Here is a 21,182-nt window from a genome sequence, read left to right as displayed (position 1 = left end):
AAGTGGTTAATCTGGCCTACAGACACAAATAGCTGTCAAGATAGATTCCTGAATAAAACACAGGGGTTAAAAATGACCAGATTAGACTCGAGATACTCCCAGAGACAACATCCAGGGATTATAACAACATACAGTGTAGGGAAGCTCTGCCTTGAATGGCTAAAATCATCCACACTGGCTGAAATTAAGCAACACTTGTCTTTACTGAAAGATGGTGCTGATTTGCGCGATTTCAACTCGCAAACGGGAGTTACATTCTTAGAACGGATCACAGATGTTGTGGCCTGACGCCAGGGAAAAGTTATCTAGTACAAGTTACGTCCATGGTCAAATGTTGTATGCAAGCATTGTTCCCGAGCGGGCCTCCAGACATAGTGACTCCCCTCTGGCCTCGTCTGAATCTCTATTCTATACAAATTGATACATTAAGCAAAATGAAATCTGTACTTTTACAGACAACCGTGCCTATAACGTCATCTAAAGAGACGTATGATCTTCTAGTCGCAAGGACGGCTACTGAGGTTCATGACCTTTTATCAACAAATTGCCCCGTGCATTTCGTAGAAATGTTCAGCCAACTCCTTAACATGTCTAGTGCTACAAGCATCCCAGGCATATTTAAGACAGTCTTTACGGGACTGCTAACACCCTTCCAGGCAATTTTGGGAATCTTTCCTAATTTTGTGCACTCCATTTTTGGCGGCATACCTTTATTTTTGGGACTCGTCGCAGGGATTCTATTTTTGACCCTCCTGCTACGTTATGGCAAGCCTCGGCTCAGACATAGCTCCCATGGGAATGGAAGAGACAATCCTAGCAATGCGCTACCGGGACAGGATAACTAACGTCCTCGGATTGGCCAGGCTGAGAGATCTAAACATGACCTGGTTCCTTTCATTCAGACCGATATGGCAAAATTGCATTTTACCTGTGCTACGGTGTATGCTTTGCGGCGATGAATGCGTGTTGGACATCTGTCTTTCACTTCCATCAGCAGTACCAATGGACGTCGATACTTTGCTCAGTCCAATAACGGCTCACGCATTGTGTTGTCCCCAGCGGCTACCAATCCTGATGACGGCATTCGTGGAGACTCCTGTGCTACAACCAAGTGGTAACAGTGGAGCGAGTGACAAAAGCAACATCATCCAGGTACAACGTTCTGTGAGCATTGCTGGTCCTGCCTTCGATGACAGCAATCATTCTCACACCTGCCAAGTTACAGCGCTATCTAATTTGGTTGAACTATCACCTGATTTTGTAGACCAATTCTTTGAGAGCCTGTCTGATACGATGTTCTCACCCACATAGAAACAATAACTTTTTGAGAAGCTTTCCGACACACAGCGTTCCCATGAACTCTGAATTCGGCCTTCAGTTTTGATCAACAAAAACTGCCAAGAGCTTTGGAAATCTATTTTCTTTGAATTGGACAATTTTTCTAATATTGACCTTTTTTGGCACGAACAATTCTTTGCTTAACGTAAAAACTATTCTTAGAGAACAGAAGCTTCACACTTCTATTTCTAAACACATCTAGAGACATAACAATATTACACCAGCCTCTAGCACACATGTTATTACAATGCATTTTTATGTGATGATTTATCTCGCCTTTCTTCTGTCAGAGATACTTCATGTGTAATTCCTTTGGCATAATCGTTCATTGATTTCATATGCAATAATTTTTGAATGATTACTATGCTTTAAAAAACGTACAGTACCTAAATTCCATGTATTACAAGTACGCCTATTTCGAATGCATTTATGTATTTTGGGGTGGGCAATGTTACACATGCATCTAATTGCTTTAGTTTTAGTAATTTTGATGGACATTAACCCGTGGAGTGGGTGTTGCGTGTTTATCTAGGTTCCTGATCGATACTGTGACCTTATGCCCCTATTCGGCTATAAATCCATTTATTCCCTATATTGGCATAACCGTTCAAGTGCGATTTTCTGAAAAGTCATCTCTGGCCTCACACGAACAGAGCCACATTCCAGCATGACTCTCTGCCACTTCCTTTGTGACCAATTAGTGCAATGACAGAGCAGTAGTCACTATCTGATATTCCTAGATAACACTCCGAGTTCTTCAACAAGATAAAAACTCAGCAAACCTGGAAATCCCCGCTTGCTATGTTTTGATTAGTAATGGAACTCTAATGAGCAACTGATAACTATCACTTCCTAGTGACATCTTTAATTGACGTCTTATGTCCAGCAAACTTGCGTCAAACCCGGCACCTGTCAGGTATAAATATTACCAACGTTGCCTTAAGCAATGCCTGTTGTACGAGCTACTGAAGCCAGCTGACTGCACGACCCCGTGTTGGTAAATCTAGCACTCTGTCGCTGCAGCCTGCTATCCTGTGGTGGTGAAGCTGCTGATACCATTATCGCCGCTAAAGCGCGAACTATGGTGCAGTACGCTTAAGGAGCTGAACAGCCGTCCCTCTGCGAAGACATCCAGCAGATTCCAGCTGCCCGCGGACGCTGTCCCCCCTCCTTCCTCGACGCGCTGAAGAGCAGCCGCTGCCTTTCTCGTGCAGAGAAATCCAGCCACGGCGCTTCCGGTTTACCCTTGCGGGTGACTGGGATATCGAGAGAGACCCCTGAAGGAGATACCAATCCTCCATCATTCTATTCAGAGGTATGGTGTTGACTAAACCCTTAGACGAGAATTCTTGAAACAAACCTTGGCAAAACCAACTTAACTTAAAGCTACTTACTTACTCCCCTTTCACGTGTTAGGCTTAGGTCAGGCACACTGGGGTAGGCTTAGTTAGAAGCACCAGTTGAGTATGTTAGCCTAATGTATATATGACTGTATATATGTTTTATTACTTTTAAACCATTGTATGGCTAAGAAACCATATCAATGCTTTTACAGTTCTATTTCGCAATACTTATCTTACTGTACGTACTTTTTATAATAACAATTATTGCAATTGTGGCAATACATTTCTCTTGTACGAGAAGAAAGACTGTTCAATAAATGTTAACCCTTTATTGACAAACGCCCGTCTCTCTATTCTCTACATCTCGTGAAAGTAAACTGCACTAGACTGACTGAATGAAATCTAAGGGCCAGATGTATCAAGGCTTTTGCGACTCGCAAAGGCTGAAAATCGCAGATTTTCGGCCTTTGCGACTCGCAAACGGCCGTTTTGCGATATTTCACATGTATGAAATAATCGCAATTTATTTAATCGCAATTATTTGCGATTCCTTCTTTTGCATAGCATTTAAGGAATCGCAAATTTTGCGATTCCTTAAATGATATGTATGACACATTTTTTGTGTGCGAATTTGTGTAAAAAAATCGCATTTTACCATCAACTTGTAGTTGGTGGTAAATTGCGATTTTTTACAAAAATGCCCTAATTGGCATTTGTAAGGGTGGCATGTGACACTCATACATGCCCATAGGGCATGTATGTGTGCCACATGCACACACATGTAGATTTGAGGGGTGCAGCAGGGTGTCTTTGAGACACCCCTGCACCCTTGAAATAATTCTCAAATTGCGATTAGCAAATTGCGAATTCGCAATTTGAGAATTACTGCACAATCATTCCTATGGGCCTCCTGGCCCATAGAAATGAATGGGAAAATTATTCCTTAATTGCGATTAGCAATTTGCTAATCGCAATTAAGGAATTTTAAGGAATCGCTAAAAAATAGCGAAATTCTACATACATACCATTTTGCACTTCTCAAATAGCGATTCCTTAACAATCGCTATTAGAGAAGTGCAAAATGGTTTCTTGATACATCTGCCCCTATGTCTATTGTTCAACACGACCCTAGAGATTGACTCTTGATCTGAGGAGCAAAGTTGTCATGTTGCACGGTTGTTGGAAAGCTGAATCCCTTCTTGTCTGTGCCAAGGAAGCTGATCACTTCCTATGCAGAGAAGAAAGTTTCCAGTGACCTCTGAGCTAGTTGGTAACACAACCCAATTAAGTTTAGCATAGTCAGTGGAGGCCTGGAATATCCGCAGTTCCACGTCGATACTACTGTTTATGTTATTCCAATGCGCAGGGCCTAGTGGGAAACTAGGAACTACACTACACAGTCAGGCGGGGAACTCAACACATAAAAAGATACAACATGCCTATCTTTTTATTTGCGGAGCTTGTGCAGTTTTACATTTACTATTAAATCGAAATTTGTGAATTCCAAATCAAACCTAAACCTGCACAAAAGTGTATGTTTAACTGTGTGAATCAGGCCCATTGTTTTTATTTTATCACATTTGTTGTGTGCTCAAAGACAGAGGTCAAAAGTCAGACTAATCCTTCCCACAAATTGCTGTTTATTCTTTTAACATGAAGACTGGTGTTTATTTAAGTATAATGAGTTTGTAAAGTCAACTGTGTGCACATTTTGCTGGTGACAAAGGAGAGTCTTTAGGATGCCATTTTCATTTAAGAGACAACAAATTCTAAATACCTAAAAATGAACTGTACAAATATTTCAAAATAAATAAACAGCTAGGAAGGCACAAATAAAACATTTTTTTCTTCTAAATTTAAAGTGTTATGGAAACAAAGATTTTAAATGGATCAAAACAAGCCAAGTAACTTTTCTAGATGTTGGCCACTGACAAATATTCTCTTAAAACCAATTTGACCAAATTATCATTTGTGTGCTATATAGTTTTGTCAGTAAAACTACATGTCTGTACAAATTTAGTGGTCTTTTTAATGGGAAATGTGCTTTTTGTATATGACAGTGGCTACCACACCATGCTTTAGTAATATATTTGTGCCAGTGTACTCCCAAATACAAAACCAGCTACACAATACACCCCCACCACTTTCTTGCTGAATGGTCATGGCTAATTTGTGACAGTAGTTCTTTGTGTGATGCTTGGATTTTTCAGAATCACCATGAGTTCAGTAATGTAACATTGATGGCAGAGCCGCCAGTCTGAAAATGGTGACATCACCACTGCTTACTGAAGCCAAAGGAGCTCTTCGGCACACCCTACATTAATTTATTTCAGCCCCACGAAGTTGGTAGTTCCCTGTTCTGCGGGTGCGGGCACCAGGGCCAGAATCGCTAAAGTAGGAAAATTCCAGCATTCTAAAAGTGGCACTTTCAGACTTGCAACTTAAAATCCAATTTTATTCTAAATTATGATTTTAGATTGCGAGTCTAGAGACACCAAACTAGAAAAGTCTATCTGCACAATTGGATGTTATGTTACACTTAAAGTTATAATAAGATAATCCCAATGTTATCCTAAGGAAGCGATAGGCTTTGCAATATTGAAAACTAAATTTGTAAGTTTTTCACTTCTAGGGCATGTAACACTTAAAGGTATATGTCCTGCCTTTTAAATACATTTCACCCTGCCATATGGGTTACCCAGGAACTATATTACGGGTAATGTATATGCATGAAAAGGGAATGTTTAGGCCTGGCAAGACTTTTATCAGGCCAGTTCGAAATGGCAGTGTTACCTGCACAGACAGGTTGGCCTGAGCCATGGATAGAGGGCTACTTAAGTGGATGGCAATTAGTGCTACAGGTCCACTAGTATCATTTGACCCCTTAAGTGCTGATGACGGAACCGCTCCGTCATCAGCTGCGGGTGCGCTGTGCTGATGACGGAGCGGTTCCGTCATGGCCCGCTCGCTGCTCATGCGCGGCACGAATTCCGCGCCTGTGCTGAGCGTTCTATTGAGTGGGCGGGGCCATGACGGAACCGCTCCGTCATAAGCACAGCGCAACCGACGCTGGTGACGGAGCGGTTCCGTCACCAGCACGGCCCCGCCGCGCGGCCGCCCGCTCCCTTAGCACTGCGGCGGAATAGCCGCCGCAGTGAAGGGGTTAAATGACAGGCCCTGGGCACATGTACTGTTCTTTACTAGGGATCTTTAGATATATTTAATATGCCAATTGGGGATGGGACAATGTTACCATGTTTAAAGGAGAGAAAATATGCACTTTGGCAGTGCTAAAGTACTCAAAGTTCTATGGTCAGCTAAAGCAAAGTCAGAAAAGGTAGGGGAGGAAGGCAAAATGTTTGGGGGTGACCCTGCAGAGAGGGCCATATCCAACAGGCCAAATTTTTCCTATGGCATCCTGCAGCTCCCATGGCAGTGCTGCCATACTACTTGCTTGCAACTCTTTTCATCTGAAGTGCACTGTATCCTGTGCGACCATTGCTTCTAAACAGGGTCGCCAACTTCAAATGGTTTGTACATAAACATATATCAATGCTATATATTCCAAAATGTCCACCATATTTAGAAAGATTCCGTCTGCCATTTTTCATTAGTATTTCAAGAATACATTTTGCAAAGCAGCATTTAAAAATGGTCACCCAGTTTTTATGTATCAAACAAAACAATACGTTTCATGAAAGCACTCCTTGTTTGAGGGCAGTTCCCTTGTCAAAAAGGCAAAAGGCCATTGATGCACCCAGTTTTTACTGCCATCTTGAAATTGTATAGTGCAGAGTGTACCACAGTTTTACATCACCAAGATGGCCAAATGGTTGCTTCTGAATGTGATGGTAATGTTGAAACTTTAAAATAACAATACACCGTGCACAATATCATTCAAAGATGGACATTTGCTATATGTCCAGTTTTATTTTTCTGTTACAACCATATGTCCATTAAATTTAAATTGCACCATATTTGTTTTCAACTGTATTTTTATTTTATTTATCTTGGATACACTTGTTGAGTTTTTGTGTGTTCTTTATTGTGGGTGGGTAAGTGGGTACATGTACTAATGAGTAGTTGGATGATAAATAGATACATGAGTGTAAGGGTGTAGGACAAAGCACATGTATACTGACTTAGTGAGTGTCTAAACCCACCAGCTACTGAAGAGGCAATTGCAGTTATAAGCAATTGATGTAGGAATGTAGTATGAGTCTTACACTTTTATTTTTTAACTATGTATTTGATTGTTGGTGACATCTTTCAATACTTATTCAACACCTTCCTCAGAGAATGTTTTTAAAGTGTTCTTTGCTACCAAAGGTTGCACCTAGGATATTTTAAAGAAATCTTTTCTTTGACCCCATGTGGCAACTGTGTCAAAAATGTTGCAGGAGCACAGCTTAAGGACCTTTAAGTGTTTTTAGCAACAGCCTACCCTGAGTTTACCTCTACAATTCCCCAAACCATTTTCCAGCTCTGATTGTTTTCATCATTCCATGTTTAATTCTCTCTACCTGTCTTGTTAGATATGTGCCCTGCAGCACACGGGATGCAGTCAAAGCAGCAGACAGGTTGACCTTTCTGAAGGGCTTTTCTATAGCCAGCAGCACAGCTTTCACTGCACACAGAGCGTGGGGCCTGGGGAACGAAATGTGAAAGTTTATTTCAAAACAATTATACATTACCCTCAAGTCTTTAAGAGGAATTTAAAATATATATTCATAGCATAAACTACAGTATTTGTGTACTAGAATGTACAATTATGGACATAGACATTGAATACGTTTATTATGATTGATTGCCTTACAGTGCAACTACGCATTTAGTTTCATGTATGAATACTTAAGTACGTCTAGAAACAGAGCTAACTGAGACAGTCATTTGCTGGGGCACAGCTTCTCAGGCCCCAGCAGCCCCTGCGTTGCAGGAGGCCTCTGTGTCACCAAAGTGCCAAGCCTCCAAAGGGCAGTTCCCAACCTTCAAGGGGGTGCAGACATTCAGTGTATTCTAATTAGCTCAAGATAATGAATTGCTGTGCGATATGGGTCCCTGATCACAATTTGGTGATGTCCCCACTATTTTCCACTACACCCCTTGGCATGTCGTATTGAGATTGGAAGAAGTGAACTGTGATCTTGACGAGTTCTAATGTGAACAACAGTTCATTGTAAGGAGTGGGCCCTGCCACTGAAAAATATACATCCTTTTGATCAAAGGTGAATTATCAATGTGTATTTAATATAACATTCCCAGTAAGTAGTTTCTGCTTTCGGTGCATGTTGGCATTTCTGCAAAGGTATACTTGGGTATTTCTGAAAGGCTAACTAACAAAAAGAAAACATGTTTATTTAATTTTATTAGGTTTCGCTTACGTCTTTGATCTTAGTACAGAGCTAGATCCAATGTGTAAATCGGACCTTAAAAGTAATTTTTGATTTATGTTAGAAGAGATTGGAACATGAGATGTTGGGATGTGTACTTGTGTCTCCTAATGTCTGGTTAAAATTGTGAATTAGGATGTGGTGGGGTGACCAAGTGGAAATATAGGCTATCATTTAAAATTTGTGAGATGGGCACTCCATCACAAATGGATATCCTGTCTGCCTTATTACAAAAGTATTAAGATAATATTTGCTTGTTTTTGATGGAGTGCCAATCCACCAAAACACTAAAATAGTCCCATAGTTGTGACAGAATGATTAGCATAGTATTAGTGTGATTAAAATTACATTATACACATTTACAGTTTGAAGAAAAGGGGGTAAAAGTGGTTTATCAATCCTTATAGTTTATTTGGCCAGGTGGTGAAGCCAGATGAAATCCTACTCTTCGTTCTCCTTGGCCAGCAACTAAGGGGCATATTACCAAGAAGGGCGATAGGCGAATATCGCCGCGTTAGCGGCCGTTTTCGGCCGCTTAGCCGCGATAATTCTTTTTAACCTATTTAATCTATTTAAGCGGCGATTTAACCTATTAACAAGCTGTCGCTAACAGCAGTTAGCAACAGCTTGTAGACAATAGCGAGCGGTTTGGGGCCCGCTTTGCACGTCAGCGATATTTATCGCTAATGACATGCAAAGTGGGCGTACCCAACCGGTTAGCGACTGACAGCAGTCGCTAACGTCGCTATCGCCTATTAGCAAGGCAAGCGAAGCGATGGAAATATTCGCGCTAAGCGCGAATATCTCCAAATACTAACACCTGCCCAGACCAGTTCTTAGCCATGTTATCCAATGGGAGGTGGATAACATGGCTAAGAGCATTTAGAGGCTAATACGTGAATATCGCTGTATTCTCAGCGATATTCACGCATTTCGCTGCTATCGCCTGGATTTTCATCGCTTTTGAGATAAACTTGCTAATAGCAAGTTATCTCAGCGATAAAAACCGGTGATGCGCGGCGATAAAAATATTGCCGCTAACCCTACTTAGCGATAAATACCGCTATTTGTTGGTAATATGCCCCTTAGTTTCTAGACCACATTTACATGTTATACTTCATGAGGCAGCTCCTGTGGTAGAGACTTTCTTAGGAATGAGTTAACGGGGTAATTGCCCAGCGCCCCTTATGTCACGGGCCCACTGGGAAAGTGTTTTTTCACACTATATCAACCTTGTCCATTCTGTCTACCTACCTCTACCTCACATTCTGTCTCTGTCTGGACATTGTCATCTGAAGCATTTTGGGCCTAGATATATATTTTTGTTAGGTCTCTTTTCTGCAAATGTAACATAAAAATCATTATTGTTTGGCATGGCTTCAGAAGAAATAATGAAATTCAAAGTTATTCCAAACAGAGGGTCCAAAATATGGCTTGACTGGAAAAAACAAAATGATTATTGTGTCACAGGCATTCGGACATCAGGATAGTAACATCTGAATCAAATGATCACAATTTCTTGAGCATCAAATTAGTTGCTGATCATTTACAGCATCAGTTCAACAAACCTCTGCCATGGAATAGCAATGACATGTACCTAGGAAAGATCGGTAATTCCTTAATCAGCTCCTGTGTGACCTGTGTGAAGAATTATTCTTCCATCAGATCCCATCTACAAAAATAGTTGAAATCATTATTTTACTTGTTTTTTTAGTTTGTTTTGTATATTACGCCCAGGGCTTTAGAGTACTTTAGAAGAGAACCAGAGATTTTGGAAAGGGGCGACCATTCGGTCCCCCCGAACGTATGGCGGAGTACCACGATCCCCCCGGGAAGCCATCTTGGGCGGGAGGCGAGTCTCGGCTGGTATGCCCGAAGCGGCGTAGCCGGGGCGCGCCTTTTTCCCGCCCTGGAGTGGGCTGGCCTAGACACTGACGCGGCCGGCCACGCCCTTGGGGCAGGCAGGGGCGGGTTTACGCCCGCCCTGAAGACGGATAAAAGGAGCAACAAGCCAAGGAAGCATCCTCTTGTTCCTGTGCTCTGAAGCTGCACCACCTCGCTGCACGTGAGCTCGAGACGGAACGAAGAGCCAATTTTGAGCGTTGTAATCTTTCTTGTTTGTTTTGCAGATACTCTGTTGGAGAATGCCCAAGAAAGCGGGAAAGCGAATGACTACCGACCAGATGCTGCGTGTTCTTATGAAAGAGGTGACCGACCTAAAGAGGCGAATGGCGGATAAAGACGAGGAAGGGGGACCGAAACGTCCTTTGGCAGGAGCAGCTCCGGGAGGAAAAGGCAAGAGGCCCAGAAGGGGAGCAGCTGGGGGAGACATCCCGGTTCCCTGTACCCCACTCGAAGAACCAACTCCCGTGCCGGAAGAGGGGAATCCGAATCCCGTGGTGGTCACCCCCGTGTCCGGGGAGGATATGCCGCCCGAGCTGGCAGCACAATTAGCAGCGTGGTTGGGTAAAGGTAGCAAGGGCGCCACGGCTGACGACGCGCAGGTGTTGATGAAGCAACTGCGTGAAACAAGGGAAGCGGCGAAGGCACCATCGCCGGCTGCGGCAGTAGAGAAGCCACCTGGGACAGGTCCAGTCACAGATACAGCTTCCGGTTCAGGTAAGCGGCCATTGCCGATTGCGAGGGATGAGTCTGCACCCTCACGAAGGGAAAAGTTGGGTCAGCATGTCCCTCTGGCAATTAAAGAGAAGATATGGGCAGAGGAGTATATAAACATCTTCTCGTTGCTTACCGATCATTATGAGATGGAGCATGTTAAGAGCCAGAAGGAGCTCATGCATCCGAGTGTGTGGCGCGCAAAGATGGCCGCCTTTAAGGTAAATGAAAACATTGGCACTTGGGGCAGAGCGTGGGGGATTTTTACATCCATCATGGGTGAACGTAGGCCCGAATTGCTGTCCGAATTGCCGATTTATCAGACACGGATCATGGGGTATTCTGTATCACACGAGGGCAATCAATGGTTCTGTTACGATAATATTTTCAGAAAAGCGAAAGAACATGATAAAAACTTAACTTGGGATTGTTATGATTCTGTGTCTTGGTCCAAAATGGAAGATACTGGTATGTTGAAGTTGCCATTGGTAGGGAGTAGCGTGGGTGAATCCTCCCGCCAATATGCTGGGACGCCCTTTCGATCAGGTACGAGTAACGACAACCACTCGAGGCCGAGCGGCAACACAGGTAAAAGGGGGATTTGTTGGAACTTTAACAGGGGTAAATGTACGAGGCCCCAGGGGTCATGCAAATTTAGGCACGAATGTGGTGGGTGTGGGCAATCATCCCATCCTGAGTCCATGTGCAGAGCCAAAACGGGTGATAACGGGGGTAGAGGAGGCGCCAAACAGGTCTGATATAGTCCGAGGGGCGCCTTTACCTACTCCGATTGATACCATGGCAATGATTCCCTGGCTCAGCGAATACCCGGATCACGCTTCCGCTGGGGTGTTGCGGAACGGGTTTTCATATGGTTTCCGCATCCCAGTGGGGGAGTTTCAGGGTATAGCGAAATGTAAAAACCAAATATCGGTTTTGCAACATACGACCGTGGTACAGGAAAAGATCAGGAAAGAGGTTACTCGAGGTCGAGTCGCCGGTCCATTTAATGTGCCACCAGTAGCTAACTTTGTTTGTTCCCCTTTAGGGGTGGTCCCCAAGAAGGACCCGGGTGAGTTTCGGCTGATACATAATTTATCAGCTCCACGTGGTCTTTCCGTAAACGATGCGATAGACCTGGAAGTGTGTTCGGTGCGGTACGCATCCTTCGATGAGGCCGTAGCCATATTGAATCGCCTGGGGCCCGGTGCGCTGATGGCAAAATCTGATATCGAGTCAGCGTTCCGGTTGCTCCCGGTACATCCAGACGATCAGCGTCTCCTTGGTTTCATGTTTCAGGGTCACTATTACATGGATAGGTGTATGCCAATGGGGTGCTCTATATCTTGTGCCTATTTTGAAAAGTTCAGTTGTTTCCTGCAATGGGTCTTCACAAAGAAGACGGGGTTTCAACACGTTATGCATTATCTCGATGACTTTTTGTTTCTGGGGGCAGCCGGGGATCCGGAATGTGGACAGGCTTTGACTGAATTTTGTGTCTTGATGGATCAGTTTGGCGTGCCATTGGCACCAGGTAAGACTGTGGGTCCCTCGACTTGCCTCGAGTTTCTGGGGATCGAGCTCGACTCTGAAGAAGGTTGTTTTCGTTTACCAGGAGACAAAGTGTTAAGATTCAGGGCATGCCTGCAAACGTGTATAAGTGAGTCTAAGGTTAAGCTACATCAATTACAACAATTGGTGGGACAGTTGAATTTTGCCCTAAAAGTAATACCGATGGCCCGCCCCTTTTCCCGCTCGATCGCTCAAGCCATGGTCGGCCTGAAGGAGGGTCATCATCGCACAAGGCTCTCGGCAGAAGTTCGCCAGGACATGCGCATTTGGTTGGCATTTCTGGCGGATTTCAATGGTCGAATTGTCTGGAACAAACCGGCGGTGTCCTCTGAGGAGCTGGGGCTGTGGACAGATTCGGCAGGGAGCATTGGTTTTGGTGCCATATTCGGCACTCAGTGGTCGGCACAAAAATGGCCGTCATGGTGGCATGATAGTGGACTGACAAGTAACATTGCTTTTCTGGAACTTTTCCCCATTCTGGTGGCCCTGAGAACTTGGCCCGAGGGGTTCAGAGATCACTCTGTGGTATTCTGGTCTGATAACATGACCGTGGTTGAGTGTATCAATAGCCAGGCAGCACGATGCAAATGGATTCTGAGATTGCTCAAGGAAATTGTATTACTGTGTATGCAATTGAATGTGCTATTTAAGGCAAGACATGTGCCGGGGGTGATGAACCAGGCGGCTGATGCGCTTTCTCGTTTTCGTATGCAGGCCTTCTGGGGTTTTCTGCACACAGCGGACCCGGTGGCGGCACCCTTTCCCGAAGCTCTCTGGTCTCTCGGTGCCCCGAACTTCGTAACCTCGTGGGAGAGAGTTTAGCACCCAGGACGAGGAAGTCATATGAAGGGGCGTTCCGTTCCTATTGGGCCTTTTTGGGGGCTGCTAGAGGGGAGCTTTGGGGCCAGGAGGAGTTGGTAGTGAAATTCCTGCTGTCGTTACATCAGGCAGGCAAATCAGTGGCTACGGCCCAGAGGCATCGGGCCGCCATTTCCTTTGTGGCTAGGGCTCATGGGATCCAGGACCCGACAGCGTCTTTCGTTGTGCAAAAAGCGCTACGTGGGTGGCAACGCCTTGAGGGTCGCAGAGTAGATGAAAGGCGCCCGATAGGTTTGGATAGGTTGGCCCTGTTGTTATCCATACTCCCTGCAACGTGTTCATCCCAGTATGAAACAGTGTTATTCCGAGCCGCTTTTACGCTGGCATTCCATGGGGCTATGCGGGTAAGCGAACTAGTGGCAAGGAACAAGCAGGACGTGATGGGGGGACTGTGCCGAGAGCACGTTCAGGTCAGAGGGGGGACAATGACTGTCTCGTTTGTCAGGTCCAAGACCGATCAGGGTGCGATGGGTGATTGCATAATCATACAAAGGATTCCCGGGTCCTCCATGTGCCCGGTGAGTTGTGTAGAGGAATATTTAGCACAAAGGGTGGCATCATGGGGGGGGACCTTGTTGAGACACGCTGACGCCACCCCACTGACGAGGTTTCAGTTTCAGCGGGTGCTTGCGATGTCGATTACCGCTGCGGGCTTGAACCCGGGCGAGTTTGGGACCCATTCCTTTCGGATAGGGGCTGCTACAGAGGCTACAGCCAGGGGTCTGAATGTCGAACAAGTTAAACGTGTGGGGCTTTGGTCCTCCAATTGTTATAAAAGGTATGTGCGGTTGCACATGTTGTGAAGCTGTAATGTTGTACTCACGCTTCTTGTTTTTGTTTGGTTTCAGTTGCGCAAGCCTACGAGGCGGGGCGGACTATGCAGTCGACCCAACACCGGGCCAGCGGTCAGACTTCACCGGCTGTGAAAAAGGAGGTGTGGGTGGTGGGCCACTCATACGTGAGGCGTGCCGCGGACGTATTCAAAGCAGGTGACATGATTCACGTGGCTGGGGAATACGGGTACAGTGTGTCCTTCTACGGAAGGGGCGGACTCTGTATTGACCAGTTTCAGTCATTTTTCTAGGGTTTGCTAGGGCGGACGAGGTCACCGCCGTCTATAATCATAGTACATCTTGGGGGCAATGACTTGGTCACCACTGGTAGACGACTTCTTCTTGAGGCGATGCTTTCCACTGTAAGTTGGTTAGCGAGGAGAGTTCCAGGGTGCACAATTGCATGGTCCCATATGATCCCATGAAAAGTATGGCAGGGGGCTATTTCTGTTTCTGCTCTGAATCATTCAGTAAGAAAAATTAATAACAAAGTGAGTAGATTGTTCCGTTCCAATACACTGCATTCTATTTCGCATGGTTGTATTACTGGTGACAGTATGTATTTGGGGGATGGTGTTCATTTGTCCCGGGTGGGGAACGAGTTACTCATAGGAGACTTGATAGCTTGGCTAAAGACTTTAAGACATGACCTTTAGGTAGGAGTGTTGTGGGGGGTCCGGATAGCCGGTCAACTATCCGGCCTGTGGCGGTAAGGTCATGATCGGTGAGCACTAATTGGAAGATCCCTATGAGTGGGCGTCACCCATTACGGATGGGAGCGCTCGGGGGAGGTGGCCATTGGCCCCTCAACGGGGAGGCGGTCCCTTCTAAGGATGGGCCGCCGAAAGGAAAGGAAAGGCGGTCAAGGCCCCTTCCTGGGTAGGAGGGGCTACAGCCCCCTCCTGGAGAATTTCCCGGGGCCAGGACATCTGCGACGGCAGATGTGGTAAGTTGTGTGGGGTTTGGGGGGGGGTCGACGCTACCTTCTAGATACCTCACACGAGTCCTCGGACGACCTTTAAGTGGCGTTGAGTTTATTGGGGCCCCCGTCAAGTCAAGGGAAATTGGTAGTTGCACTTGAGGTACACCTCTGTGCGGTCGCCCCTCACAAGTGAGGGGAATATTTCTGGTTTAGGGATCTTGACACCGGTTACGACCTTGCCGTTGGCCCTTAAACGTTAGGATGTACAATTTCAAAATTTCAAGTTAAATGTTTTGTAGGATGTTAGTTCGGCTAGGAGAACCTTTGTATTAGAGAATATGTTAAGGTTAGCCAAACATCGCAATGTCGTAATGAAATTGTACATAATATGAAACTGTTATTTTAATGTTTTCATTTTGTTTCATATTTTAATAAATACGGCCGGGAGGGTCACTCCCTCCCGTCTTCCAAAAGTTCAGAACTGTTTCCGGTTTCCCATCCTTGGGGATTGTGTTGAGAGGGGGTGGCGGGTATCTCAGCCATATGGAAAGGGGCGACCATTCGGTCCCCCCGAACGTATGGCGGAGTACCACGATCCCCCCGGGAAGCCATCTTGGGCGGGAGGCGAGTCTCGGCTGGTATGCCCGAAGCGGCGTAGCCGGGGCGCGCCTTTTTCCCGCCCTGGAGTGGGCTGGCCTAGACACTGACGCGGCCGGCCACGCCCTTGGGGCAGGCAGGGGCGGGTTTACGCCCGCCCTGAAGACGGATAAAAGGAGCAACAAGCCAAGGAAGCATCCTCTTGTTCCTGTGCTCTGAAGCTGCACCACCTCGCTGCACGTGAGCTCGAGACGGAACGAAGAGCCAATTTTGACCCACCCACCAGCCCCTGAGGACAGCAAGTGGTTTTGAATAAAGTTTGATGTGGTAACTCTAATTTTGTTTGCAGGTTCGGATTATTATCGTGATAACTTTGAATATGCAATAAAGAATGGTCAATTTGTGGTATGTTTTGCAAATAAAGTAATCCTGCTCTAGTGTTGATCAGTAAGCATGCTTTTAATAAAGTTGTTGTTGTTACTGTTTTTTTTTAAGTAAATTAGTCATTTAGTTTAGAATTGTCGTATTTATTTTTGGTCGGGCGGTAAGGTCATGATCGGTGAGCACTAATTGGAAGATCCCTATGAGTGGGCGTCAACCATTACGGATGGGAGCGCTCGGGGGTGGTGGCCATTGGCCCCTCAACGGGGAGGCGGTCCCTTCTAAGGATGGGCCGCCGAAAGGAAAGGAAAGGCGGTCAAGGCCCCTTCCTGGGTAGGAGGGGCTACAGCCCCCTCCTGGAGAATTTCCCGGGGCCAGGACATCTGCGACGGCAGATGTGGTAAGTTGTGTGGGGTTTGGGGGGGGGGTCGACGCTACCTTCTAGATACCTCACACGAGTCCTCGGACGACCTTTAAGTGGCGTCGAGTTTATTGGGGCCCCCGTCAAGTCAAGGGAAATTGGTAGTTGCACTTGAGGTACACCTCTGTGCGGTCGCCCCTCACAAGTGAGGGGGATATTTCTGGTTTAGGGATCTTGACACCGGTTACGACCTTGCCGTTGGCCCTTAAACGTTAGGATGTACAATTTCAAAATTTCAAGTTAAATGTTTTCATATTTTAATAAATACGGCCGGGAGGGTCACTCCCTCCCGTCTTCCAAAAGTTCAGAACTGTTTCCGGTTTCCCATCCTTGGGGATTGTGTTGAGAGGGGGTGGCGGGTATCTCAGCCATACATATTTTTGGTACAGGGAGATTGAGTGAATTGCTCAAAATTATAGAGAGTTGAGCCAATGTGGAGATTCAACTCTGGTTCTCCAGTTCCAAAGTTTGCAGCTCTAGCTACTTTGGTAGAAGAGTGTGGTCTCTTGAACACAAAGGTCGCGCTCTTTCAACATGAACCAAAATGGTTTTACTTAAGATTTTACTGTTTGAGTTTACATATTCACAAGAAAAGGTTTCCACAAATCTTTTTGAGCATAGCGATTATTTTTATTTGTAGAGCATTTCTTTAGAAATTGTCATCATTTCTAATCAACAGTTCGTTTGAGTTCAATGATATTTCGCGATGTTACATAGTGCCCAATGCATTTCGGGTTGTCAAGAGAACCCTTCGTCAGGGGACTGTGGCAAACGAAAAACTTACAAGACCTTAGCATTCAAAAAGAAAATAATGGCGTTCTGACAATAAATAAAATTCATTTGTTACATCCTAATCGTGCTAAATACATGTTCTATGTTGTATCACAAAAATCAATCTGCTACCTTAGTATCTTAAGTCAATAAGCATCTTAAACAAAACAGTTTATGCATTGCGGTAGAGGGAGGGGGGGTTAATAAAACGGGTGGGTACTAAAGTAATCGGGATGTTTGTCAAAGGATTAGCATGCAAGGCGGTAACTTACAGTTTGTGAACGATTGCGGGGGTCTCGGCAAACGATTCAAACGCGGAAGCGAAGGAATAGTGAGTTAGCCTATCCGGTAGAGTTATGTAGTGTAGTGGCGGGGTCACGTGATCATGAGCTCGCGGAAGTGAAAGCGCATTCAACTATTGGTAGAATGTGCCGAAAACACAGTCAAGACGGGATGGGATAAACGTTCAGGGAGAGAACGTAATTTGATACTAGAAAGGGGAAACAGTATTTAATGTAATGACACAAAGTCTATATCGAATAGTGTGAAGGTGGAAAGGTTCCGATCACGTGATCGGGTTAACGGCGTTGTGATAGGTGGATCATTACGCACCCGTAGTCAGGGAGACGAGGTTGTTGGCACATCGTACACATGACGTTAGTAAGCATGGAAGATGTACTTGTGAGCTCTGCGTATGGAAAAAAGACTACATATATACAATTTTGACAGATTATCAAACCCTATAGAATTGTGATGAATGTTAGAATATGAAAAATAAATTGAAAAATAAAAGGAGGGCCGGGTAATGCAAATTACAGGCAGCATAAAATAAAAATAAATATAACAAATATAAGTTACTGAGGAAGTAGATTCAGCCTAACAAGTCAACAGTTGTGTGAGCTAATTTGCAGGTTTATGAAAAACAAGACATTTCAATTCTGTCATTAATTCCAGTCGGTTGCAAAGCATTAAGTTTTTTAATCCAGAAGAATTCAGCTTGCAAACGTTGTTTTGTTGGGTCCATGTCGCAGCGTTGCGGAAGTATCTCCAGTACAGTGTGTTTTAATTGAGCAATTTGATGGTTGCAATCTAGCCAATGAGTGGCTAGGGCAGATTTCATGTTCTTAGTCCGGATGTTACTCTAATGTTCTGATCTTCTTATTTTGATTTTTCGTTCTGTTTGCCCTATGTATATTTTACCACATGGGCATTTGATGGCGTAGATGACATTTTTAGAATCACATGTGCCTGTGTACTTCAAGTTGATTTTGTACCCTTGAGTTGGATGCATGAAGGTTTTTCCAGTTATTACATTATTGCAGGGAGTGCAATTTAAGCATTTAGCCATTCCTTTGTATTGTGGAAGAATTGGTTTTTTGGTATTCAGGATTTCCTTTAGGTTTTGAGATCTTCTGTATGCAAAGGTTATGCGATCACAGTAGAGATTGTGTAGATCAGGTTCTGATTTAATTAACATCCAGTGTCGATTGATGATTTTTTTGATTATCTTAGTGTCTGTTGAAAATTTCAACACGCATACTGTTTTTTGATTCGTTGTTTTTTGAGTTGTAATCAATAGGTTTTCTCTTGGTAATTTTGCTACTTTCTTAAGGGATTCATCAAGGATCTCTTTAGGGTAACCTCTTTTGAGGTATTGGTGTTGTTGTTCAATTGTTGATTTCTCAAGTGTCTTTGCATCAGAGGTGATCCGTTTTAAGCGGATAAACTGTGATGTTGGTAGATGGTTTTTTAGAGTTTCTGGATGAAAGCTTTGGTATAGTAGACAAGAGTTGCGATCTGTACTTTTTTTGTAATTGATAGTCAACAATTTTTATCTGTACATCCAGAAATGATATGGTGTTATTGTCGATGGTTTGTGTGAATTTCATTCTGGGGTTCAGTTGGTTTGAGATACAGATGTTGGTTAATAGTTGTTCTTTGTCTCCTTTCCAGATTAAGAATAGATCATCTATGTATCTTTTGAATATTGTTAGATTTTCAGTCCAATTAGTGTTGTTCAAAATATGGTCATGTTCAAATTCTGTCATGTACAGATTTGCATATGAGGGGGCCCCCCCAAAGCCCATTGAAGTGCCGGTGCATTGATTATAAAACGTGTTTTGCCATTCAAAGTAACTGTGGTACAGTGCAAAGTGCATCAATTCAAGCAGAAAGATTTTATTTGCTTCACAGTTCTCTTCTCTTAGTAGATTCCATTCTAATGCTTCTAGACCTTTGTTGTGTGGAATTGAGGTATAGAGTGATACCACATCAATAGTGCATAGCCAATATTCAGTACTTTTGTCAAGCACAGTGGTTCTTAGTAAATTCAAAAATGCTGTTGTATCCTTGATGTAGGTTTGCGTTTTTTGTACTATCGGTTGCAAAAACCAATCTACGTATTTGCCTATACTTTCTGATATTGATCCGCAAGCTGACACAATGGGTCTGAAGGGTGGTATTCGATAAATTTTGTGGATTTTAGGCAACATGTATAGCCTGGGTCTGCGCGGATAATTGGTTTTTAAGAAGTTTTTAATTTGTTCGTCAATCCATTGTAGATTTAGTGCATGATCAGAATGGTTGAAAGAATTTTTTGGTACTCTTCGGTCGGATCTTTCTCTAAGGGAATATAGGTGTTGATGTCCTTCACGTGTTCATTAACGCTTTCTTCATAAAAGCTGGTGTCCATTATTATGAGAGCCCCTCCTTTATCGGCTCTTTGAAATGTTAGTGTCCGGTCATTCATTAGGTTTGAGAGCGTGCTCCATTCCGCTTTGGTTAAATTGCTTTTGTTCTCTTTCCGGAAGTTAATTTTTTGGATGTCGGCAAGTACTTCCCTTTCAAAGGTTTCAATGGTTTTGTGGGTGTATGGTGCACAGAAAGAGCTTTTAGGTTTGAAGATTTTTACTTGGTCAGTGGTACTAGGAGATGCATCTTTAAAGAAATATCTTAATTTCAGTGTCCTTAAAAATTTGAAAAGTGCTATTTCTGTTTCAGGTAGGTTGGTTCTGTATGTAGGCACGAATGAAGTTCCTTTATTGAGTACAGTCAGTTGTGTTGACGTGAGTTGTTTGGAGGAAATGTTGATAACTAAGTTGTTTTTGCTGTTTGGCTCCTTGTCCTTTTTGCTATTTCTGCTGCAGTTTACATCTGTAGGTGATGCGTTGGATGCTGGGCTTATGTCTAAAAAAGACGGTTTGTTAGAGGATGTGCTTGGTTGTTGAGTTTTATTAAGTGGTTGTCTAGATTGTGCTATATCAGATTCAGAAGTTAGACTTTCTTGAGATGAATTCCCCGTTGTTTTGGATTTGGATTGTTGCCACTTTCTTTGATTGTATATTTCAGCCCAAGTATATACTTCATCATACTTATAGTCTATCGTATCTCTTTTATATTTTCGTACTTTCCGATCATTAACTTCTTTTGCGTATTTATCAAGTTTTTTATTCACGTCCTCTAACATTGCTTGTAAATCTGGTAATTTTTCCAATTCTGTTTTCATGTTGTTCAAATCATTTTCTATTTCACTTACTCCGATTCTGTAACTTTCCCATTGTGTTGACACTATTACATGAATTGGTTGTCTGAACTTGCCTTGCTAATATGCTATTGATGCAAGGGACAATTGGCTCCGATGTTCTTTTTGCCTGATATTCTTTACCCTCTTTTCTTTGCTCTCCTCCTACCTTTGAATTCTTTTTGAGTGTACTTTTGGATAGGTACAGGCTTGTACCCTATCAACTGTCACATTAGACCTCTTTGATGGTCTTTTAAACTTGTGTATATTTGAAATAAAATTTCAGGCCCGGCTGGGTACTGAAAAACTAGTCAATATAGTACTGATTGGAGTCTATATTTGCATTTGTCTTTGTGAAAATTCAATCCTATGGACCACTGTTTTTCATAATAATTTATTGCCCAAGGTCCCTAGGTACTGATTGGGTCCCCCTTGTTTTTGAAAAATACAACTCTCCTTCGACAGCAAGGAAAATTTGCAGTCAAGTTCATGCAGCCAGCACTATACAGCTAACTTCCTTAGTCAGCAGCACTGGAAGACACATGAAAGCAAATAGCAAAAGGACAATGATCCATCACTTGAATAAAAGACACACTTGA

The 21,182-nt window shown here is 43.8% G+C and overlaps 1 protein-coding gene across 1 annotated transcript in view; it reads right to left on the bottom strand.

Annotated features, from left to right (window-relative positions):
* Window positions 1-21,182, bottom strand: part of LOC147678456 (extracellular calcium-sensing receptor-like) — a 98,658-nt gene that overhangs the window by 13,214 nt on the left and 64,262 nt on the right. Inside the window, exon 6 of the mRNA XM_086945639.1 lies at window positions 7,205-7,328. Within this exon, the coding sequence (XP_086801765.1) occupies window positions 7,205-7,328 (124 nt within the window). The remainder of the gene's footprint in view (window positions 1-7,204; window positions 7,329-21,182) is intronic.

The sequence above is a fragment of the Lissotriton vulgaris genome, chromosome 12, assembly GCF_964263255.1.
Source record: "Lissotriton vulgaris chromosome 12, aLisVul1.2, whole genome shotgun sequence".
Classification (NCBI taxonomy): domain Eukaryota; kingdom Metazoa; phylum Chordata; class Amphibia; order Caudata; family Salamandridae; genus Lissotriton; species Lissotriton vulgaris.
The sequence above is the reverse complement of the archived record's forward strand: the minus strand, read 5'-3'. Positions and strand labels throughout refer to the sequence as shown.